Raw genomic sequence first — 21,001 nt, forward strand, 5'->3', positions numbered from 1 at the left:
TGTACGTACTTTGTAGTTGCGTTTCAGCTGTCGACTTCAATTTTCCGTTTAATCCACTCATATTTTGTATCTCTTTTAATATTAATTATTTGATCAACTTGGAAGAACTATTTTTAAGTTTATAATATTTTCAAACTATTTTATACGTCTCAATTATTTCATCATTTTTGTTTTTATGTTGTGTATTATTTTCGTGCTGATACATGTACCACAGAGCAATTGTCAATTGTCTATCACGTCAAAAAAATAACCCAAACTGTCAGTATGCTGTCAGTAATGTCATAATGTCATTAAACCTCGCCGAGCTTCTTATCTATGGATGTAGCCAAAGTAATTTTTATGGAGTCTAAGGGTGCAGCCACACTATCCTAAAAACGGCGTATTGGCGTAACGGCGTAACGACCTTGAATCGATTTCCAGTAATTCTATTGGCTGAAATTTTTGACAGATGAATTTGACAGATAAAATTTCTGACAGATGAATGTTTCAGCCAATAGAATTACTGGAAATCTATTCAAGGTCATTACGCCGTTACGCCGATACGCCGTTGTTAGGATAGTGTGGCTGCACCCTAAAAGTCTTTTTAATAGTAGTGGGAACTATCGAATGAATACTATCGAAACATTCGATAGTTGGAATTCATTCGAATAATTCGATAGCTAGTAAAAAAACATTCGTTGAAAACTATTCGAATAAAAATTATCGAATAGATGCGTCATCTGCCTTGAAATATTGTATTCTAGTAATTCGGCAGCAAAACCCATTCATTTATAAAATTCATTCATTTATGAAATTCATTTATTCGTAAGGATCGATTATAATAAAATCTTAACTGGATTATAGTTGTCGCCCGGCGACGTAGGTTTCTTTCCGAGAAACCCGACAGCGGTCGATGGCAATGCTATGAAAGAAGCCGGCATCTTAGATTTTTTGCGGAGTCATATAAAGATAAGGACACATTATTTTTTTTATTGAGGTGCTAGTATTTACACAGAAAATACATTATGAAGAGCGCTGTTGCCATATATTGGTATTAGTTGATATTAGCAAAGAATATTATTGTTTGGCTTTAGTTAGTTGGGGATAGTATGTCTATATATTTTGCATTTTTTTATTAATATTCTGTTGTTACACTGCAATAATACTTGTTATTTTGGATGTAGGAAAATGATTTTTAATGTTTTTAAGCAAAGACTGGTTTAATAAAAATAATAATAACAGTAATAAATTGTTATACCTATTAACAACAAAATTTAAAATAATTTAATATAAACATTGTAGCAAAATATAAACAACAAATTAGATGTCAAAATTATTTATATTAGATCCTATTTAAAAATAATATAGTCTTTAAATTTTTTGTGTAGCAACGTTGGTTTATTAAATAATAATAATTACAGAACTAATTTGTTATATTAACAACAAACTTTAAAATCATGAAATATAAACATTTATTAATTTTCTAAGCATGCAGTGTAATGGAAGGAAAATATAAATAAAAAATTAGAAATCAAAATTATTTATATTAGGTACTTTATATTACTATTTAAAAATAATATTTACTTTTACTGGCATTTACTTTAAAAAATAAATGAAATATTTTTTTCGCAAAAAACTACATGTAAGAGAATTAGCATAAACAAAATACAAACATCGTTAACTTTTTTTTTAAATTGGCACGTCAACTTTCAATTTAATTTTCTCACCCCATAGTTAGAGTTCGATAACCATTTACTTAACCATATTATTTAAATATGATTATTAAGTTCAACTAATTCATATTATTTAAACATCTAAAATACAAATATGTATTTTTAGAATTAATTCTAAGTTCATCTCATCTCTCTTAAAAATTGCTACTTCTCAAAATTTCCCATTAAAAAATAGACCATATATACCATATAAAATAAAATAATTGAAAGATCGGGCTACGGAAAATCACACAAATTTTCGGGAAAATTTTGACACCTGCACACGCACACAATCGCCGATTAAAAAAAACTACTATTTTAGTGTTTTAAATATTTTAATAAACCCAAAATTGGCACAGTATTTATAAGGTGAAGTTATAAAAATTTGGAAGAACTAATAATGCACTGACGCACACAAAAATCAAACGAATACTCTGACTAAATTTCATTTATCAAAAGCATTCGATAGTCCTGGCTCAACGATAACCATTTAGTTGCACGGCGAGGTTGTCACATATGCTTTAGTATACAAATGAATGAATGATTTTATTCGAATAAAACCATTCGATAGTTGAAATCATTCATTCAGTAACCATTCGAGTCTAATATATTCGATAGTTCCCATCGCTACTTTTTAAGCCCTCCAGAAGCCCTCCATAGTAATTTTCATGTAGTTAATGAACGTGACAAGCAGGGTTCGGAAGTAGTTAATTAAGACGTAATTTACCTAGTGTAGTTACCTGTTTTTCAGTGTAATGATTAACTACGTGTAGTTTTTCTTCAAAAACTACGTCTTTTCCCGTTCATTAGGGAGTTTTCGTTGCTTACAAATTGCAATTCCGGTTAACGCTAATTGACAACTTTGACATTTCAATTTCGATTATCGCATATCGTAACCGCTAGCTGCCGATATTTTACGGACGTTATCCAAAGCCGTTAACATAGCGGTACGCATGCGCACTAGCGCAGTAGAAACACAACATTGAAAAATACAGATCTAACCTAACCTCATTCTATTTTGTTTATGTTTTGATTATTTATTTTATCTGTGTTAAACTCGTTGGGAATTCTTAGTGCTTCAACTAATCGAGGAATGTCTTTTTTTTTTCAAAGCGGAAGTTAGCTTTGCACTCTTGGTCAAATAATATTTCTAGGTTGAACTCCCCATAAAGTTCTGCTCGATATTCGATGTTATTTTCAAACCCTTCCAACAGCATAGCATCCTCCAAATCCGATTTATCACTAGAGTCCAATAAAATTAAATTGTCCATCCTATATAGCGATACCCAATAAAGTCATATAAAGCACTTCCAAATCAAACAACAATACAAAAACCAAAAATCAAAACACTACGCTACGGGCTGTGCTCAGCTGTCAGTTTTCGGTTATCGTATCGTATGTCGGCTCCGAACCGATGAACCGAAAGTCCGAAAACTGTTTTTTTATCTGTCAAAATAGCGGTTATGGTTACGTATCCGTTAACCGTACCGTTGAATTTTTTTAAAGCAACGAAAACTCCCTATTAACTACATGAAAACTACGTTAATAAACTATGTATTGATATTATGAATAATTTTGCTTTGTATGAGGGGTCTAAATAATATGATGTGTGAATATTATATTTAAAGCCATATTTCTTCTGTTTTCTTAGGTAATGGTGTGGATCTTTGAATAAGAAGAAGGAAGGAGCATAATGGCTATCCTGTGCTATCCATGTATTCATGCATGGTGGGCGGAAAAGGCACCATAAAAGCACTCTAGGGTGGAGATCCTTGACAGTTCTGTTTTCTGTTTGACGATTCATTTGACACATTTGAATTTGATTTGAAATTTTGTGGATTTGTCAGTCTTTACGGAGCTTATTTTATCTTATTTATTATTTATTCTACTACTGATAGTTGTATAAAGGTAGTAAATCTAGATGGAAATTGTGGCAGAACTTAAAATAACAGTGACACTGTCGCGATTTATCGAAAAAGACTCTAAAATAGTTGGTTGTGTAGCGTGTGGTAGATCTCGGCAATAAAGTCCCTAGATATATAAACCCATAAAATACCGCAATTACCGCCATAAGAAGCGCCAAACTAGCGGCAATGTTAAAATTATGGCCAACAGCGTGGCTGCCTCGGTAACTAATTTTCAGCATATGGTCGGCTGGGACATTTGACATGACATAGACATGACAATTTCAAAAATAAAAAATTTATTTCCGTTTCCGGTTTTTAATGGCGGGCTGTTCAGGAGGTTTAAATGAGGGTTAATATACTTTTTACTCTTTCTAGTAGTAAATAATACAACAAATTACTCAAAAATATTTATTTGGAATTTAGAATAATGTAAATATGCAAATCAACACAATTAAGAGCTATAAACCAATAAACTACTGTATCAATATCAAATATTTAAATAATATCAGAGATGCTGTGTTAAAGTGAATTAGTAAAGTAACAGTGCATTGACTTACAGAAACTTGAAGATACATAAATGTTTTCACAGCTTCACGGGCATAAAACTAAATAACTGGAAGCAGGAGAAAGGCAACCGGAACCCACACAAAACCTGGAATCAAAAAATATGTAAAAACATAAATATAGGTACATAAGACTTTTGTGAATTAAATCAAACAGGACTTGAATGAAAATAAAAAGAATAAAAATATGATACATATACATCTAATACCTCATTTGTATTTTAAAAATAATCTACATACATAGATTTATAGCATTATTGCTATGAAAATACTTTAAAGTAGAATACGGGAAAAATCCTTGGCAAAAGAATATCCCAAGATCCTTGGGTTTAAAGAAGCTTAAAAAAATATAAAAACAGTTAATATATTACCTATTTTTACATATAATGTGGCCCTTACTTACTACGCAGAAACGTCGATTTCATCATTTTCTTCATGTTATTAATATCATATATACTTTATTAAAAGTGCTAACAAGGAACTTTATATCAAAAAACATCTTTGTACTTATAAATTTCAGCCGAAATATCAGAAACAAACTTCCAATCAAATCTAAACGGCAAAAATTAAAATGGCGCCCGACCTTGCCAGAGGCCTCAGGAGCTGACGCTGACACACAGACAAAAGACAAAAGAACAGGACGCCGACGTGCATAAAAATGTTCCGTAGCAGAAATTGACAGAAATCATATAGAAATATTCAGATTTTTGTCTAGAATGTCTAGGACAGTCTAGAAGGCCATGCTTTCTGCCTGGGTAGAACCGCGCCACAACTGTTTCCAATTTTCCGGTTTACTGTCACCCCCCTGATATAAGTAAAGTACCGCAATTACGCCATATTGGCGCCAAAACTAGCGGCAAATTTAAAAAGGAGGCCAACATTTCGCTGTTTCGGCTTTTTAAGCAGCTGGTCGGTCCGGCGCCAATATGGCCGACCAACATTGACAGGCAAGCCGTAAAATAAAATATTTATTAATTGTAATAGAATTACGTTTATTATCTACAGTTTACCTTCATTTTAACGTAATATCAGGTGGTATATTAATATTCAATTTCATAAATTTAATTTTTTAGGCCTATATATGTTAAGAGGTTATAAACGAATGGTTTCCGTACAAGTGTTTTTCATTTGTATTAGCATTTATTTTATGTTACCTTTTAGCGCAAAGTACGCCAACAGAAGTAAGTTAATAGGTAAGAAGAAATAAAGTTGGAATAACATTTAGAATTTTAGTACTTAATTCAGTCGAAACAATTGGAAAAACTTTGTTTGTTGATGAGAACGGGATACCTATACCATAAGTAAACTTTCCCTATTATACCAGTTATGCTGTAGTTAGTTTTGACAAATAAGCATGATTTAACGAAAGTCTTTGGAACTATGAATAAGCTACAAACTTAAATTTGAAGGCCGGCTTTTATACGAGAAAATTTTGAACCATGGTTGAAACAAATAAATGTAATAATTAAATTGATATGATACATACCTGCTATTTTTGAAATATATTAATATATTGATAGAAAGATTGTTTCAGTTAGTATGACTTCAGGTAGTTTCAGCATTTTAGGTATGTAATTGTGCACTTATTTTATAAATAACTTAGAAAGAAGCTTGAAACGCATAGGGGCTCTTTATGTGTGCTGTATAATTAAGGTTTGTATGTTATGGAGTCATGTTTATACAACAAATTTATTATTAGTTGAATAAAAGCAAGTTAATACCACATAATACAATTAAAATATATTTTACTCTGCAATTTAATGTTATATTTTTAAAACAACAAGTGTCATAATGTTTAAGTATCATTATAATAAAAAAGTTATACTGCTATAAATTTAACATTGAAATAACTGTAATTATTGTTATACATAAATTAAGTAGGAATAATTTTACCTCGACAATATGTAAAACTTCAAATGAATCTTAACAATTTTATGTCATGTATAAAAATCAAATTTAAATCACACACTTTTATTTATAACTGACAGTATAAGACCAAATTTTTAAATATAACTTTACATGCTTACATTATATTGTTTACTTTCTATTAGTAATTACAATATGAACCAAAAAATATTAATTACTATCAATAAATACATAAAAACTAATCTATTTAAGTCCATGAAAATAACTATATAGTTAGCATATGCATAAACAACATTCTTGTTATTAGGATCAAATTTATTTGAGCTTTTTTTCATTGTTTTGATTAATATCCCTGTTAGTCCTGACTGGTAAAACCACCTGAAGCGATGTCATCCAAATCTATATATGTATCATAACATAACTTATTCTTTTAAATAATTATCCTTCGTTTGGTCTGATGATAATATATTGTAGATTTATCTAAACTTCTTGCTGCAAAATGTTGAAAACTAAACTACACTAAACATTTTAGGGAATGATTACGTAGAGATTTCACTTACACTTAGCATCCTTTTTAAAAGATATGTATGGTAGTTTGCAAGTAAGGTCTTTGTCTTGTTCTAGATTAGATTTCTAGAGGTTGATTTCGGCCTGACCCACTGCGACATTCTCAGATCTATTGTGGTCTTGTCTTGTTCTATAATGAAGTTTTATGTACCAATAGGTTATACTACAAATAAGATTGTTAAAAATATTCACTGGAGCATAAATAAATTCAACCCACTACCTAACGTGTATTGAATATCGACGATGTTAGAAAACACATCAAATTTTTCACATCAAGCGGCAGTTCTGAGAACGGGGCTTAGGGCTGAAGCCCCGTTCTCAGAACTGCGTCGTGTCGACAGCGACACTGATTGACACTTCAAACGACCAATAGGAGCGAATAAATGAGTTTTTGCTGCACAGACATTACGCATGCGCACATCTTCGATGTTGCCAGATGCAAGTTATTTTGGAATTATTTTCAGTAGAAAACAAATATGTGCTTTTCAGTGGTTTTTGTCAATATATACCGTATGATAGAAAAAACGGCGTCCATTTGGCTGGGAAATGACGATTGAGGACATTTCCCATATAAAATGACATCGATCTTCATTTCATAGTCATCGCTGACGCTATTTTTTTTTCAATCATAGTACGCCGGTATATTATTAATATATTATTATTTTAATATTTCGCACAACACGTTAACGCTTATGATGTATTTTCATAGTCAATAAAATTGAATAGAAATAAAACTCTCCTATTCCTATAATTAATCTAATTGCTCTAGATTATTATACTACGTTTAAAAAGTGCTTTATTAAAAATTCGGGAAATTAAAAGGGATATGTCCAAGTTTTTTTCTTTTTTTTTAATTTTTAAATGCTGTAGCTCCGTGTTATGTTCATAATAGGTTTTGTTTAACATTCCATCAAAACTACGGAGGCCTTAAAAGGCCTTTTAGCCTTAATTAAAATTGTAGAATCAGCTTCAGCAACATTAACAGTTACCTTGTTTAATTCTGCTTATACATATATTGCATTAATTTTTCTGCTACCTTAAGATTTCTCTATTCTTACACCTAATTTATGTGATTTTCTTAGCATAATGTGATTTATAAACCATATTTTTCCTAATGGAAGGATGGAATAGGATATGCAAAATTAAGATATTTTTTATTTTCCAGACAAAGCATAATATAGTATTAAGATTAAGACATAACAAATATTATAAGAAAGATCTTAATATAAATCACAAACTAAATCTTAATTTGGTCTTGTATAAACACAGGTATAAAACTAATAAGATCAAAACTGAACCTTCACCATATTGTCAAGATTTGGCATTATAGGAAACAAGAAATTACAGTAAATTAAGAAGAGAATATCAAAGTACACGATATTAAATACTGTAATGTATTCTACGACACAAACCATCACCCTTCTAAAGAGAAAAAGATAAAACATAAAGCTTATTTTAGTCTTATCAACACACTCTTCGATAAAATATATGTCTAAAATTCATTCTAAAATTGCTATTAATTCACTAACTTGATATTTTTAAGAAATTATAATACAAATATTATAATCAAAATATATTATATTAGTAACATTGTAATCTATCTAAGTGGACTGTATAATACAAATTGATTTGAGTCCGTTTGTTAATGGAATATTATATTTATACTATTTTTACAAATCAAAATAATATCTTGACAGATCAAAAACTAAAAAACTATTTTTTTTAAATAAACATGTTTCGATGACAACGGTGATTTTTAACATCTTGATACAAATTATAAAAATTCTTATTATCTAACATCCCGCCGGCCTTGAAATATTTATTTCAATAAAAAGTCTTCTGTGGGAAGAACACATAATATTGTAACCGGACGTTTACATAAAGAACCATCACTACATTTGAGTGTTACAACACGCGTAATTTTATCGACACCTTCATGAAGTTCAATAACTCGACCAAGTTTCCATTTGAATAGAGGTAGATTATCTTCTTTAATTAATACCAACGTATCCAACTTAAGAGTATTTGGAAAGTCTAAAGACACGAACTAAATGGTTTAAAAACCATTTAGTTCGTGTTTGAAGATTAGAAATGTATTCACGATTCCAAAACTGTTGTACCATTTTTTGTTGGCGTTGGTAATTTGACAAACGATTTTCCAGTATGTTAGAAACGTCATCTTCCGGAACTGCAGTCAATGGTCTTCCAATCAGGAAATGTGCCTGTGTCAATGGAGTCAAATCTTGTGGATCCGATGACAATGGAGATAGTGGACGAGAGTTTAACACCCCTTCTATTTGTACTAAAACCGTTGAGAGATCCTCGTAAGTGAGGCTAGTGTCACGAATTATACGTTTAAGATGGTACTTTACACTTTTAACACCAGCCTCCCACAAACCCCCAAAATTTGGTGCCTTGGGTGGCATAAAATGCCACTGAATGCCTTCAGTTGCTAAACAAGTACTTACATAATTAGAATGTTTATTAATAAATTGGAGCATTGCTGAATTAGCACCTATAAAGGTGGTACCATTATCCGAATATAAGTGTAAAGGTTTTCCTCGCCTGGATACAAATCTTTTTAAAACTGATAAAAAAGCTTGACTAGTCAAATCGGTTACTATATCTAAATGAATACATTTTGTACTCATGCAAACAAAAATACATATATAACCTTTAACTGTTTTTGAATTTCTGGTTTTCCGATCCCGAATAAAAATAGGTCCTGCATAATCAATACCAGTATGAGAAAACACTGGCTGGAAAGAAGATACACGACATTCAGGTAAATCACCCATAATATAATTAAATGTAACAGGATTGGCTCTAAAACAAGTTACACAATTTCTAACGACTGATCGAGCTAATCTTCTGCCGCAAAGAGGCCAATAATGTAATCGAATATTATACAGTAATTGTTGAGGACCACAATGCAACAATTTACTATGCTCGTACATCATAATTATTTTAGTCAAAGCGCATTTGTTGCTTAACACTATTGGATATTTTTGTTCATCAGATATTTGAGCATTTCTTATTCTACCCCCAACTCTTATAAACCCTGTTTCATCTATAAAAGGTTTTAAGCAAAGTAATTTGCTAGTTTTGGGTAGAGTTTGGTGGTTTTTTAAAGCTACATATTCTTTTGAAAATGATTGATATTGGCTCATGTGAAGCAAATGATTTTTACTTTCAATAATCTCAGAAACACTGAGTCGATCTGAAAGTACCTTTTGTTGTTTTAAACATTGAATGAAACGTATACAATATGCAAACACTCTTTGAAGTTTCATAAATGACGAAAAACGACAAAAATCAAAATTTGGTACGACTTCAGTAATTGTAGAATTGGCAAAAATTCGCTGTTCAGGTAAATTAGCAGTCGGCATTGAGAAAGTGCGAACATTATCAGACAAATTAGAAAATATGTTAATAGGTTAATTCCACCCTAATGAATAATTCAAGAGTTTTTCAGATGAAATTCCTCTTGATAAACAATCAGCAGGATTTTCTTCTGATTTTATGTGAAACCATTCAATTTGATCAGAAAGATTTTGAATTTTTGTAACTCTATTTGCCACAAAAGTCTTCCATCTACTGGGACATCCTTTGATCCAACTTAGGGTAATTAAAGAATCAGTCCAATAAAAAGTTTTTCAATTTTAAATCTGCTTAGAGGCTGTTCTAACTAATTTTGTTACGAGTTCTGCAGCACAAAGTTCTAAACGAGGCAAACTAATTTTTTTAATAGGGGCAATTCGCGATTTGGAAACAAGCAAAGTAGAAGAAACATATTCGCCGTTGACGAAATAAACAAGATACACACATCCGCCATAAGCTGTCTCTGATGCATCAGCAAACGCATGAAGATGTGTTACGTGGAAATTATCCGATAACACAAATCTAAAAATGGAGAATTCATTTAGAACTTGAATATTATTACAAAATTCCATCCAATATTCTAATAAATATGAAGGAATAGATTCATCCCAATCTAATTGTTCTTGCCAAAGTCCTAATGGATCAAATATTTGGCTGATAGTAGATAAAATCATTCTTTTAGTAATAGAACCTTCATATTTAAATTTCTTAATTGAATAATGGATTGTATCGCTAGATGAATTCCAAAATATTCCTAAGGTCTTATTCTGCTCATCTTTACCTAACTGCAATATATTTGATGATAATGGATATATAGTTATATATAATACGAAAGCACATCTGCAAAACTTGAGAATAACGCAGTTAGTTGAAAATATATTTAAACAGTTAGCAATTAGGAAAAGAATTATCTCGTAGGTTCTACTTTTCTCCTCATTTTTTTTTTAAAGTTGACTCAAAATTTAACACTCGCGTAGTACACACTATAAAATATAAAGGTAAAACATAATACTCTTCATTGCAATGTTGTAATTGTCTTATAAAACATTTGAACTGTAGAGGTACATAAGTTTAATATAAAGTCATTTGGTTGGTTTAATACACATTTATTACAACATATCTACATCTTTTATTGTTTTATAGGGATCATACTAATACTTACAAAGGATTCTGGGCTATAATAGAATGCAATTTTCGTAGAAGAAAGCAACCGTATCTTTCAAAGACGAATGAAGTTACGTAGGAAGTCTGTGGTAGTTTAATAGAACTTTGGATCAGTCAATCATTGCTTCCGTTTAAGGTAAGTAAAAGAATGTATAACCATAGCTGAAGCAACTTATTTTGAGTAAAAGCATTATTTATTTCATTCGTAGTGAAGTTGTTAATTAAAATCAATTCTAGTATCTTGGCAGTATCATTTATTCAAGCTAATTACTGATTTATTATATTTTCTTACTTAATTGACTACCTTTATGTATTTGCTCGAATGCTGTAATTATAAATATATATAATGCTTTTTTCTGTAATATTTATTTTTAAATTTGTTTATGTCTAGTATGCCGGTCATTTGGTTGGTTTAATATACATTTATTACAGCATATCTATATCTTTTATTGTTTTTTAGGGATCATTCTAATACTTACAAAGGATTCTGGGCTATAATAGAATTCAATTTTCTTGGAAGAAAGCAACCGTATATTTCAAAGACGAATGAAGTTACGTAGGAAGTCTCTGGTTGTTTAATAGAACTTGGGATCAGTCAATCATTGCTTCCGTTTAAGGTAAGTAAAAGAATGTATAACCATAGTTGAAGCAATTTATTTTGAGTAAAAGCATTATTTATTTCAGTCGTAGTGAAGTTGTTAATTAAAATCAATTCTAGTATCTTGGCAGTATCATTTATTCAAGCTAATTACTGATTTATTATATTTTCTTACTTAATTGACTACCTTTATGTATTTGCTCGAATGCTGTAATTATAAATATATATAATGCTTTTTTCTTTAATATTTATTTTTAAATTTGTTTATGTCTAGTATGCCGATCTTAATACTTATTAATATTTTTTTTATTTCACAGGATAGGTATAAAATTGGAGTAATTTTCTATGGATACAAGGAAGAAGGCAAAATGCTACATAATATCTTCACAAAATTCCATGAGATCCTCCTGGGGAATTATTTATATTTGCAAATCAAATGATGGACCATCAAACAGGTAAAGATTTCTTACTTTTATTACAAATAAGCAGTTGCTTTGTGTAAATTTTGAAAAAATGCATCAAAAATCTATGATAATATTTTTTCTATGACATATTTAGTATTGCATAATTGCATTACTTGTAAATTTGTATTTGAAAGCACACTTAAATACAAATAGATACATCATGGATACATCCAATTTGCTTTAAATATAACGTGTATTGTTGGTTGCATATACAGTCAGGGGTTTAAAAAAAATATATTTCCAGATATTAAATAATTCTTTAAATTTATGTCTAGTATGACGATCTTAATACTTATTAATATTTTTTTAATTTTACAGGATAGATATAAAATTTGAGTCATTTTCTATGGACACAAGGAAAAAGGCAAAATGTTACATAATATCTTCACAAAATTAACTGAAATCATCCCGGAATTATTTGTATTTGCAAATCGAATGATGGACCATCAAACAGGTAAAGATTTCTTACTTTTATTACAATATAAATAAACAGTTGCTTTGTGTAAATGTGGAAAATATTTAGTATTGCATAATTGCATTACTTGTAAATTTGTATTTGAAAGCACACTTAAATACAAATACACATTCAATTTGTTTTAAATATAACGTGTATTGTTGGTTGCATAAACAGTCAGGGGTTTAAAAAAAAAAGTACCGTATGATCGAAAAAAAACGGCGTCCAGTTGGCTTGGAAATGACGATCGATGACATTTCCCATATAATTTTACATATAAAATGACTGCGATCTTCATTTCATAGCCATCGTTGACGCCGTTTTTATTCGATCATACGGTATTTCCAGAAAGTATAATTTATTAAATATTTCTTTAAATTTTTATGATTTAATCTTTTTCTTTAAAAGTTAGATATCCAAACCAAGCCAACTGTGTATTATATATCTATTTTATTACATAAAAACAACATGAATTATTTAAGTTAAATATCTTAACTTACAGACGAGAGCAACTACCTATTTCATAGTATGGTGAAGAGTAATATAAGGAAAATTATTAAATGTTATTTATCCTTCCCTCCATTTCCCATAATAAAAAAACTCTTATGTTATTATTTAGATATTATAGTATCTTTATTTGTAGGACTCCATAATTATTGAGGGTTGTCTAATGAAACGGTTAATGGAATAAGAAACAGTCAAAGGACAATGATTGGCTAATTGTTTATTGAAACAGCAGAAGATATAGTGCAAACATTGTTGAACAAGTAATTAAAGGTAAATATTCTGTAAATATTACTGCAAAAACAATCAAATAAAAATAACCGTTTTTCATGGCATAAACAATACTACCGTATGATCGAATAAAAACGGCGTCAGCGATGGCTATGAAATGAAGATCGCTGTCATTTTATATGCAAAATTATATGGGAAATATCAGCGATTGTCATTTCCCAGCCAACTGGACGCCGTTTTTTTCGATCATACGGTATAATTCGCAATTGGTCTAATATTGTGTAGCATAATACACCTGAATTGCTATTTACTAAGTATTATTGCCTAAACTATGAATTTGAATAGAAAAACATACTGATGGGAGAAAAAAATTGGCGTTGTCATTCACTATGTCCAGGCCAACTTTTGTCTCTAACGGACGAGTTATGCCAACACTCTGTTTACTATATTCTATCTTACTATATTACTATATACCATGCTATATTCTATCAGCACAGCTATAAGTATATAAGTATAAAAAGCATTTTCAGAAAACGCAGAAATTATTCTTGACGAAATGGTGAATGCGCCTATTAAAAATATTTTAAAATTCTTGAAATTAACAGGCTTAAAAAATGTAAAAGTAAAACTGAGGTAACTCTTCTTTTATCCTCTTCTTAACTCTTCTTTTTGTAACTCTTCTTTTGAGGTAATAAATTCTGATAATAATATTAGTAATTAGTAGTATTAAGATAAGTAATTTCGGTATGAATGCATGTTTTTTTATATAATTTAATGTACAATTTGATTGATATAATATGACCTATACCGGATGTTTTTTAAATGTGGTTCACTCCTATGACTTGTTTATCTGGCTCTTTAATTAAAAATTAGTCGTTACAGCCATGGCACTCTAGATTGAAATTTAAATGACTATTTTTTAAGAGAAAATGTCAAAAGCTTAATTTTATTTGGAATGTAATTTTCTGCAAAATAAAAACACTAAATCACCACAATACACCAAAACACTTTTACTTTTACACTGGACGCGCGTTTCGCTAACCATGTTAGCATCATCAGCAGATGATTATAAACTAAAGTACAATCTACAAGTTGAGCGTTTATATACTCGCCCAGTGGGCACCGAGTGGGCGTGGCAAAAACTAGCCAACCGAGTCAGAGCCAACTGAGCGTAACAGTTAGATTTCCGCCACTAGAGTAGTAGGAACAAAGAACTTGAAGGAATTGGACCGTTGTCTCTGTTCATACTATCTTTACATTTATTAATTCTGATGCTTTCATATGCATCTAATTGCCTGTAATTTGAGACTTGTTTAATTAATTTTAAATTATTAAGATCTATACAATGTTCTTTATCAACAATATGTTCGGCAACGCAAGATTTATCCGGTCTACCATATCTTATCTGAGCTAAATGTTCTTTAAATCTAGTTAATATTGATCTTCTAGTTTGCCCAACATATTTCTGATTACAATCTTTACAAGAAATTTCATAAATACCCGACCTTTCCAGTGGAGATGTTTATCCTTTGGATTACCTAATAATTGTTGTAATTTGTTATTAGCACTATACACAAGTTTATAATTGACATTCTTAAAAATTTCTTTTAGACCACGGGTTAACTCTCTATCAAACGGTATCGAAAAATATTTAGACGTATCTTTCTCCACTTGAAAAGTCGAATTTTCAGAAATCATTAACCTATACCTACGTTTTCTAATTAATTTATCGATTTTCAACTTTTTTTGCGCAAAAAGCCTCATAGACGTGTTCCTGGGGTCGATACATATATACCACCCCTAAAAATATTTACACTTATTTAAGGCTCACCCTGTATAGGACTGTATTTTCTAAAAATTTATTAAAAAAAAACTGTTGAAAATTTAATTTTTTTTTCTATATATTTCTTATTCATTCCATTATGCTTAGTATGACGCTTTTTTTAATTAATCACTACTTTTATTGTGATTCCCCCTGATTTATAGCACAGATAACTAGTAGCATTGTAGTAATTTTTTTGGAACTAATCATATACAGTAGTCAATATAAAACTAAAAAAAATGGAAGTAACTAAGTTATTGAGTTTTTAGCGAAGTACCAACTTTTTATATGAATATCTCTATTTCTCAAAATAATTTTTACCTTGTTGGTTATCGTTTTAAAGAATCTTTAAGAATCGTAGCATATATTAAAAATTAATTTATTCAAATATTTACTTTATTTAACTCTAAAAAAGAATATTTAGCAGCTTTTTCAACCAAATTTTTAAATTAATGCTTTAATTTTACGTTCATAGATGGCGCACTTTATATTATCGACAAACAGATTCCTATATTTAATATCTCGAGCGCCATCTATGTTGTGATAGTGGTACAAAAAATATTGTAACGACATCTGTTTATTACTTTCTGAACTAACGCATATTCTGGTGCCCTCTATGTATCAAAAGCTAAACTAATTCTGCGTTGGCGCCATCTATGAGAATTTCTGTGAACTTATTCTTCGTCTCTGTCTAAGTTTTTCTCTTCGCACTCGTTACATAAGTTTATCCTTTTTTAGCCCTCTCTCTGTCTCTCTCACACTCATCAAAAAATTCTTGCCTGTCGTTTTGGGACATGAACAAAGTTGATATAAAAAAATTAACATTTATTTTTATAGAGGTAAAAAATGTTAATATGATGTTAATACATAGGCACACAAAGGATAAATAGTGTCTGGTACCTTTTAGGACATCAAAACTTTAAACTTTTCGGTAAAGGTGTGGATCCGGTGGCTGACCTTGAAGCCCATATTTGCTGCATTTGATCATCGATACTACGCAAGCGCACATCGTCGATGTTGCCAAATTGCAGTTGATAATTTATTTTTGAGTGTTAATCAATAATAAATACAAATTCTATAATTAATTTTATAATTTCAGATTTATTTTGATATCCAAAATTAAGGAATGATATATAAAATTGTAATAATAATAACATTTATTTATACATTTATATTAGAATTAAAAATTATCATTTACGGATTTTTTCTTAATGGTTTTAAACTTATTAGAATTATTTTATTTCAAGTTATTTAATTTCTAGTTATTTACAGGCAACAATAGTTTTGATTATATGTATTGATGTATTGAAGTACTACCATGACGAATCTTATAGAACAATACACGTCAATGGGAGATAGAGGTAACATTTTACCTATAATCACAGATAACACATAATCAGATTATGTGTTATCTGTGCTATAATGTTACTAATATAATATACTTTGATTATAATGTTTGTATCATAATTTCCATGATAATTTCTTAAAAATATCAAGTTAATGGATTAATAGCAATTTTAGACATATATTTTATCGAAGTGTGGTGATAAGACTAAAATAAGCTTTATATATGTTTTATCTTTTCTCTTTAGAAGGGAGATGGTTTGTGTCGTAGAATACATTACAGTATTTAATATCGTGTACTTTGATATTCTTTTCTTAATTTACTGTAATTTCTTGTTTCCTATATTTCCTATAATGCCAAATCTTGACAATATGGTGAAGGTTGAGTTTTGATCTTATTAGTTTTATACCTGTGTTTATACAAGACCAAATTAAGACTTAGTTAGTTTGGGATTTATATTAAGATCTTTCTTATAATATTCGTTATGTCTTAATCTTAATACTATATATTATAAAATAAATGTTAAAATATCTTAATTTTGCATATCCTATTCCATCCTTCCATTAGGAAAAATATGGTTTATAAATCATATATGCTATTCTAAATTAGGAGTAAGAATAGAGAAATCTTAAGGTAGCAGAAAAATTAATGCAATATATGTATAAGCAGAATTAAACAAGGTATATAACTGTTAATGTTGCTGAAGCTGATTCTACAACTTTAATTACGGAGGCTAAAAGGCCTTTTAAGGCCTCCGTAGTTTTGATGGAATGTTAACAAAAACTATTATGAAATTGACATGGAGCTACAGCATTTAAAAATTAAAAAAAAAAAAGAAAAAACTTGGGCACTTCCCTTTTAATTTCCCGAATTTTTAATAAGCCCTTTTTAAACGTTGCATAATAATCAAGAGCAATTAGATTAATTATAGGAATCTAGAGTTTTATTTCTATTTAATTTTATTGACTATGAAAATACATAATAAGCGTTCACGTGTGTGCGAAATATTAAAATAATATAAATAATATACCGTACTATGATCGAAAAAATTAGCGTCAGCGATGACTATGAAATGATCGCTGTCATTTTTTATGTAAATTTATATGGGAAATGTCCTCAATCGTCATTTCCAAGCCAACTGGACGCCGTTTTTTCGATCATACGGTATATATTGACAAAAAACACTGAAAAACACATATGAAGGAAAAAGAAAATTATTTGTTTTCTACTGAAAATAATTCCAAAATAACTTGCACTCCGGCAACATCGACGATTTGCGCATGCGTAGTATCTGTGACTATATGCAGCAAAAACTCGTTTCAAGGTCAGCCACCGGATCCACACCATTACCAAATTTTCTATACAGAATTGAGAAGAGGAACACTTATAATGACATTTTCTAACCAAAAGTTTTTAAAGTGATTTTAATCCTCCATAATTCCCAGTCTTTTAGAATAGCATGACAAATACAGACATTCAAAAATCAAAACAAAATTTTTATTGATGTGAAAAAAAGGTTTCAAAAACAAGACCAAAAAAATAAATTCTAGTATAATAGATCTTTTCCTGGCTAATGTATCTGAAAATTATAATAACTATATGTGTTTACCTTTCCTAAAATTAAACAACGAGAACAAGACATTTGCAAATGCGTAGTTAAAAAAAATGGGAATGACAAAGAACATTATGTAATACTATATATCAAAAACATATTATGCACGAGAACCCATAATTTCAACAAAGGATTTTTCAGTTTAATTAAATTTCAAATTTGAAAATTGTGGCGTCAAAAGTTGAACGGATACATCCGGTAAGAGCTGTCAACGTTGAGTCAAGTTAAGGACTTATGAAGTTATTTTTTTACAATTTTTTTATATAATTTGTCTCATATTTCTTACTATTTAACTACCTATATAGAATTAGTTTCTTATAAAACTAAAGGATATTTATTGAATAAAAACACTTGTTTCTTAATAATTTATTAAAATATTAAAGAAATGCATGATTTCATAGTTTATCTAATTATGTGCGTGCCAGATAATTTCAATATAAAATATTGAAATTTTAATAAAAACCATCCATGTTTATTAAAAAAAGCTAAAATCCAGGCATCAAAGAGCAAAAAATACTCGATCGTGATTGGTCAGTTTCGGTCGCGTGGAGATTTTGAATTTTATTCTCGTTCGATGTTGTCGGATTGTAAAAAATGCCGAAAATCTTTTTTTCTGTATGATTTTTGTGAAATTATATTAGTTTAAATTGATCACTGGCACTATAGTAAGGGCCATTTCTATATATTTTTAGTAAAACAAGTACTAGTAATGTTGTTTTGTAGAAATTTCTTTTATTTCTTCTTGTAACTACGTACTAACATTATAGTCTTTATTCTTGGTTTCGATTTATTTATAGCATGAAAAATGTATTTAAGCAGCTTCATTTTATGTTTATTTCATGATTTTTGTGTGTTTATGTTTATAATTACCTATTTGTTTCTTATTTATGACAATAAATATTTTACCTTACGTAAAAAAACGATATCAGTGGAACGTATTGAGTAAATAATAACTTTTGAGAACAAAATTAAGCTTAATTTAGAAGAATTTTCCTATAAACAATTTTATTAGTAATAAATAAATTAATTTTATGATCAGCTTAAATGTTACGAATGACTTCAATCTGGCAACGCCGGTCCTCCTTTTGTCGTTTGCAATCGAAGGATCCGCACGTCCTCTCGTCGGTTGCATGGATTTTTTAATTTTCTCACGAAAAAGTGCGTTTAGTGTACACAATTTATGCGTAATCTGTTACTAGTGCCCTGCTTAGCCTCCTGAAAAAGTGAGTACCCATAATTTTATGTATTTTTGGGATATTTTAGTTTAAAATTTTTGGATTTCGCAGTATCCATCATGGCTGCCTTCTTCTCAATGTTCCCCATTAAGTTATTAATTTTTAAGAATATTGTTTAAATAATATACGTAGATTAATAAATAAGTATGTAAAACTATGTATTTTTTGGTACTTTCTATACTGCGTGTTAGATAAGGGTAAAATAGTACTACATTTTTGATAAATTACGTAATGTATCTCTCATTTTTTTTTTATTTTTTTTGGTCAAGGAATGTTTAAATAAAATGGCCGCCTGTTGGAATTCGATGTCTTGATTTTTTCTAAATTGCTATTTTTAATTTAAATTTCTTTTTATAGGACATACTTGGAGTTTTCTTTATTTTTAAAAATATAATATGGCGCATTTTAACAATATTTTGAATGAGTATATAGGTTTTTTGTATTTACGTTTTAAATAGGTATATAGGTTCATTAGGAATTTTATTACGTATTTTTATTATTTAAGAATCCTACATACTTATATTAGGTTTCAGCATTTTCTATTTTAAAACATATTTCTCTTTTAAAGCGCGTTATGAAATATTACATGTTAAAAAATAGTATTAATGTTGACAAATGATTTTTGCTAATTCAGTATTAGTTGTAAATTTGCATTGAAGAAATAAATCAATTGTTACTGAATTTTTATAAAAATTAAAATATTTCAAAAACAGTCAGTATGATTTTGAGGTAAATTTTGATAGAATGTTTTTGTGTCTTCATAGTAGAAACTAAAAATGTAATAATATATATAGGATGTCTCAATGTTAAAAAAAATATAACTTTAATATTTTTTATTTATTTGAAACACTGTAGGTTTAACTTTTAGCTCTAAATTATATATGTTACAACTCTAAAAACATCTTGTGTATTTTTATTTTTTTATGTGTTACATCATGGAAAAAATTCTTTGGATTTTGACCATATTCATCAAATTTATATCCCTTTTTTCTATGTTATATACCTAACATCTTTATATTTTTGACATTTTTGGTATAATAATCAAGGAAAAATCTTATAAAATTTTGCTGAGGTATAAATGGAGCATCTCCTTTTTCATATTTAAAATAAATATACCTATTTATATATTGTCGTAATATTTTTATAGATGTTCGATAATATTTTTATAGGTATTCCAATATTTTTTCGTTTTTTAGGCGCGTTATATTAATACTACAACACCACACACTCCTTCCCCACTCACACGAGCATTGCTAGCTCTCTGTGTTGGTTAATAAAATTTCCTAATTCAACATTAGTGAATTTCATTAGCTGATGCGGTTGGTTAACAGTGTTTTTGTCGGTGTGGATCCCCGGCTTAAGATGACTCCAGAGCGCGGCGCGGCCTTCCCCAAGAGAGGAGACTTCTTGGGTCACCCCCTAACCCCGATGTTCGGGCATCGATGACCTGTGTAGCATGCAGAGGTACCCAAGGGAGTCACCACCCTCTGATTTACGAGCTAGGTGTTCTAATGCTAGAGGCTTCGGCCGGATACAACCTGGCACCCAAGCTCCGAGATTTCTTCGTGCACGTATTCCGTGACCCTCGAAGAGGCAG

General features: G+C 29.7%; 2 protein-coding genes and 2 long non-coding RNA genes across 7 annotated transcripts in view; 2 read left to right on the plus strand and 2 right to left on the minus strand.

Annotated features, from left to right (window-relative positions):
* Window positions 1-281, minus strand: part of LOC115878851 (maestro heat-like repeat-containing protein family member 1) — a 62,219-nt gene extending 61,938 nt beyond the window's left edge. Inside the window, exon 1 of the mRNA XM_030895468.1 lies at window positions 10-281. Coding sequence (XP_030751328.1) covers window positions 10-61 — 52 coding nt within the window. The 5' untranslated portion in view covers window positions 62-281. The remainder of the gene's footprint in view (window positions 1-9) is intronic.
* Window positions 282-4,999: 4,718 nt separating this feature from the next.
* LOC115878874 lies at window positions 5,000-5,823 on the plus strand. The gene is made up of 3 exons (XR_004049629.1): window positions 5,000-5,183; window positions 5,235-5,342; window positions 5,395-5,823. It is a non-coding gene; the product is annotated as an uncharacterized LOC115878874 (long non-coding RNA).
* Window positions 5,824-8,609: 2,786 nt separating this feature from the next.
* On the minus strand, window positions 8,610-9,764 carry LOC115878912. Its single transcript, XM_030895522.1, has one exon. The coding sequence runs from the start codon at window positions 9,762-9,764 to the stop codon at window positions 8,610-8,612; it is 1,155 nt and encodes a 384-aa protein (XP_030751382.1).
* Window positions 9,765-10,901: 1,137 nt separating this feature from the next.
* LOC115878872 lies at window positions 10,902-20,997 on the plus strand. 4 transcript variants are annotated; one of them, XR_004049624.1, is made up of 7 exons: window positions 10,902-10,973; window positions 11,119-11,275; window positions 11,600-11,756; window positions 12,055-12,192; window positions 12,520-12,655; window positions 13,299-13,432; window positions 20,601-20,997. It is a non-coding gene; the product is annotated as an uncharacterized LOC115878872 (long non-coding RNA). The 4 variants fall into 4 exon arrangements; XR_004049625.1 differs by lacking the exon at window positions 10,902-10,973 and adding an exon at window positions 11,026-11,064; XR_004049626.1 differs by lacking the exon at window positions 12,520-12,655.
* The last annotated feature ends 4 nt before the right edge of the window (window positions 20,998-21,001 follow it).

Source organism: Sitophilus oryzae, unplaced genomic scaffold, assembly GCF_002938485.1.
Source record: "Sitophilus oryzae breed Bouriz unplaced genomic scaffold, Soryzae_2.0 scaffold_1536_pilon_pilon, whole genome shotgun sequence".
Taxonomy (NCBI): Eukaryota; Metazoa; Arthropoda; class Insecta; order Coleoptera; family Curculionidae; genus Sitophilus; species Sitophilus oryzae.

Bases quoted from the DNA above. Each gene is read 5' to 3' on its own strand.
- LOC115878912 (XM_030895522.1), bottom strand. From the start codon at position 9,764: ATGAGCCAATATCAATCATTTTCAAAAGAATATGTAGCTTTAAAAAAC.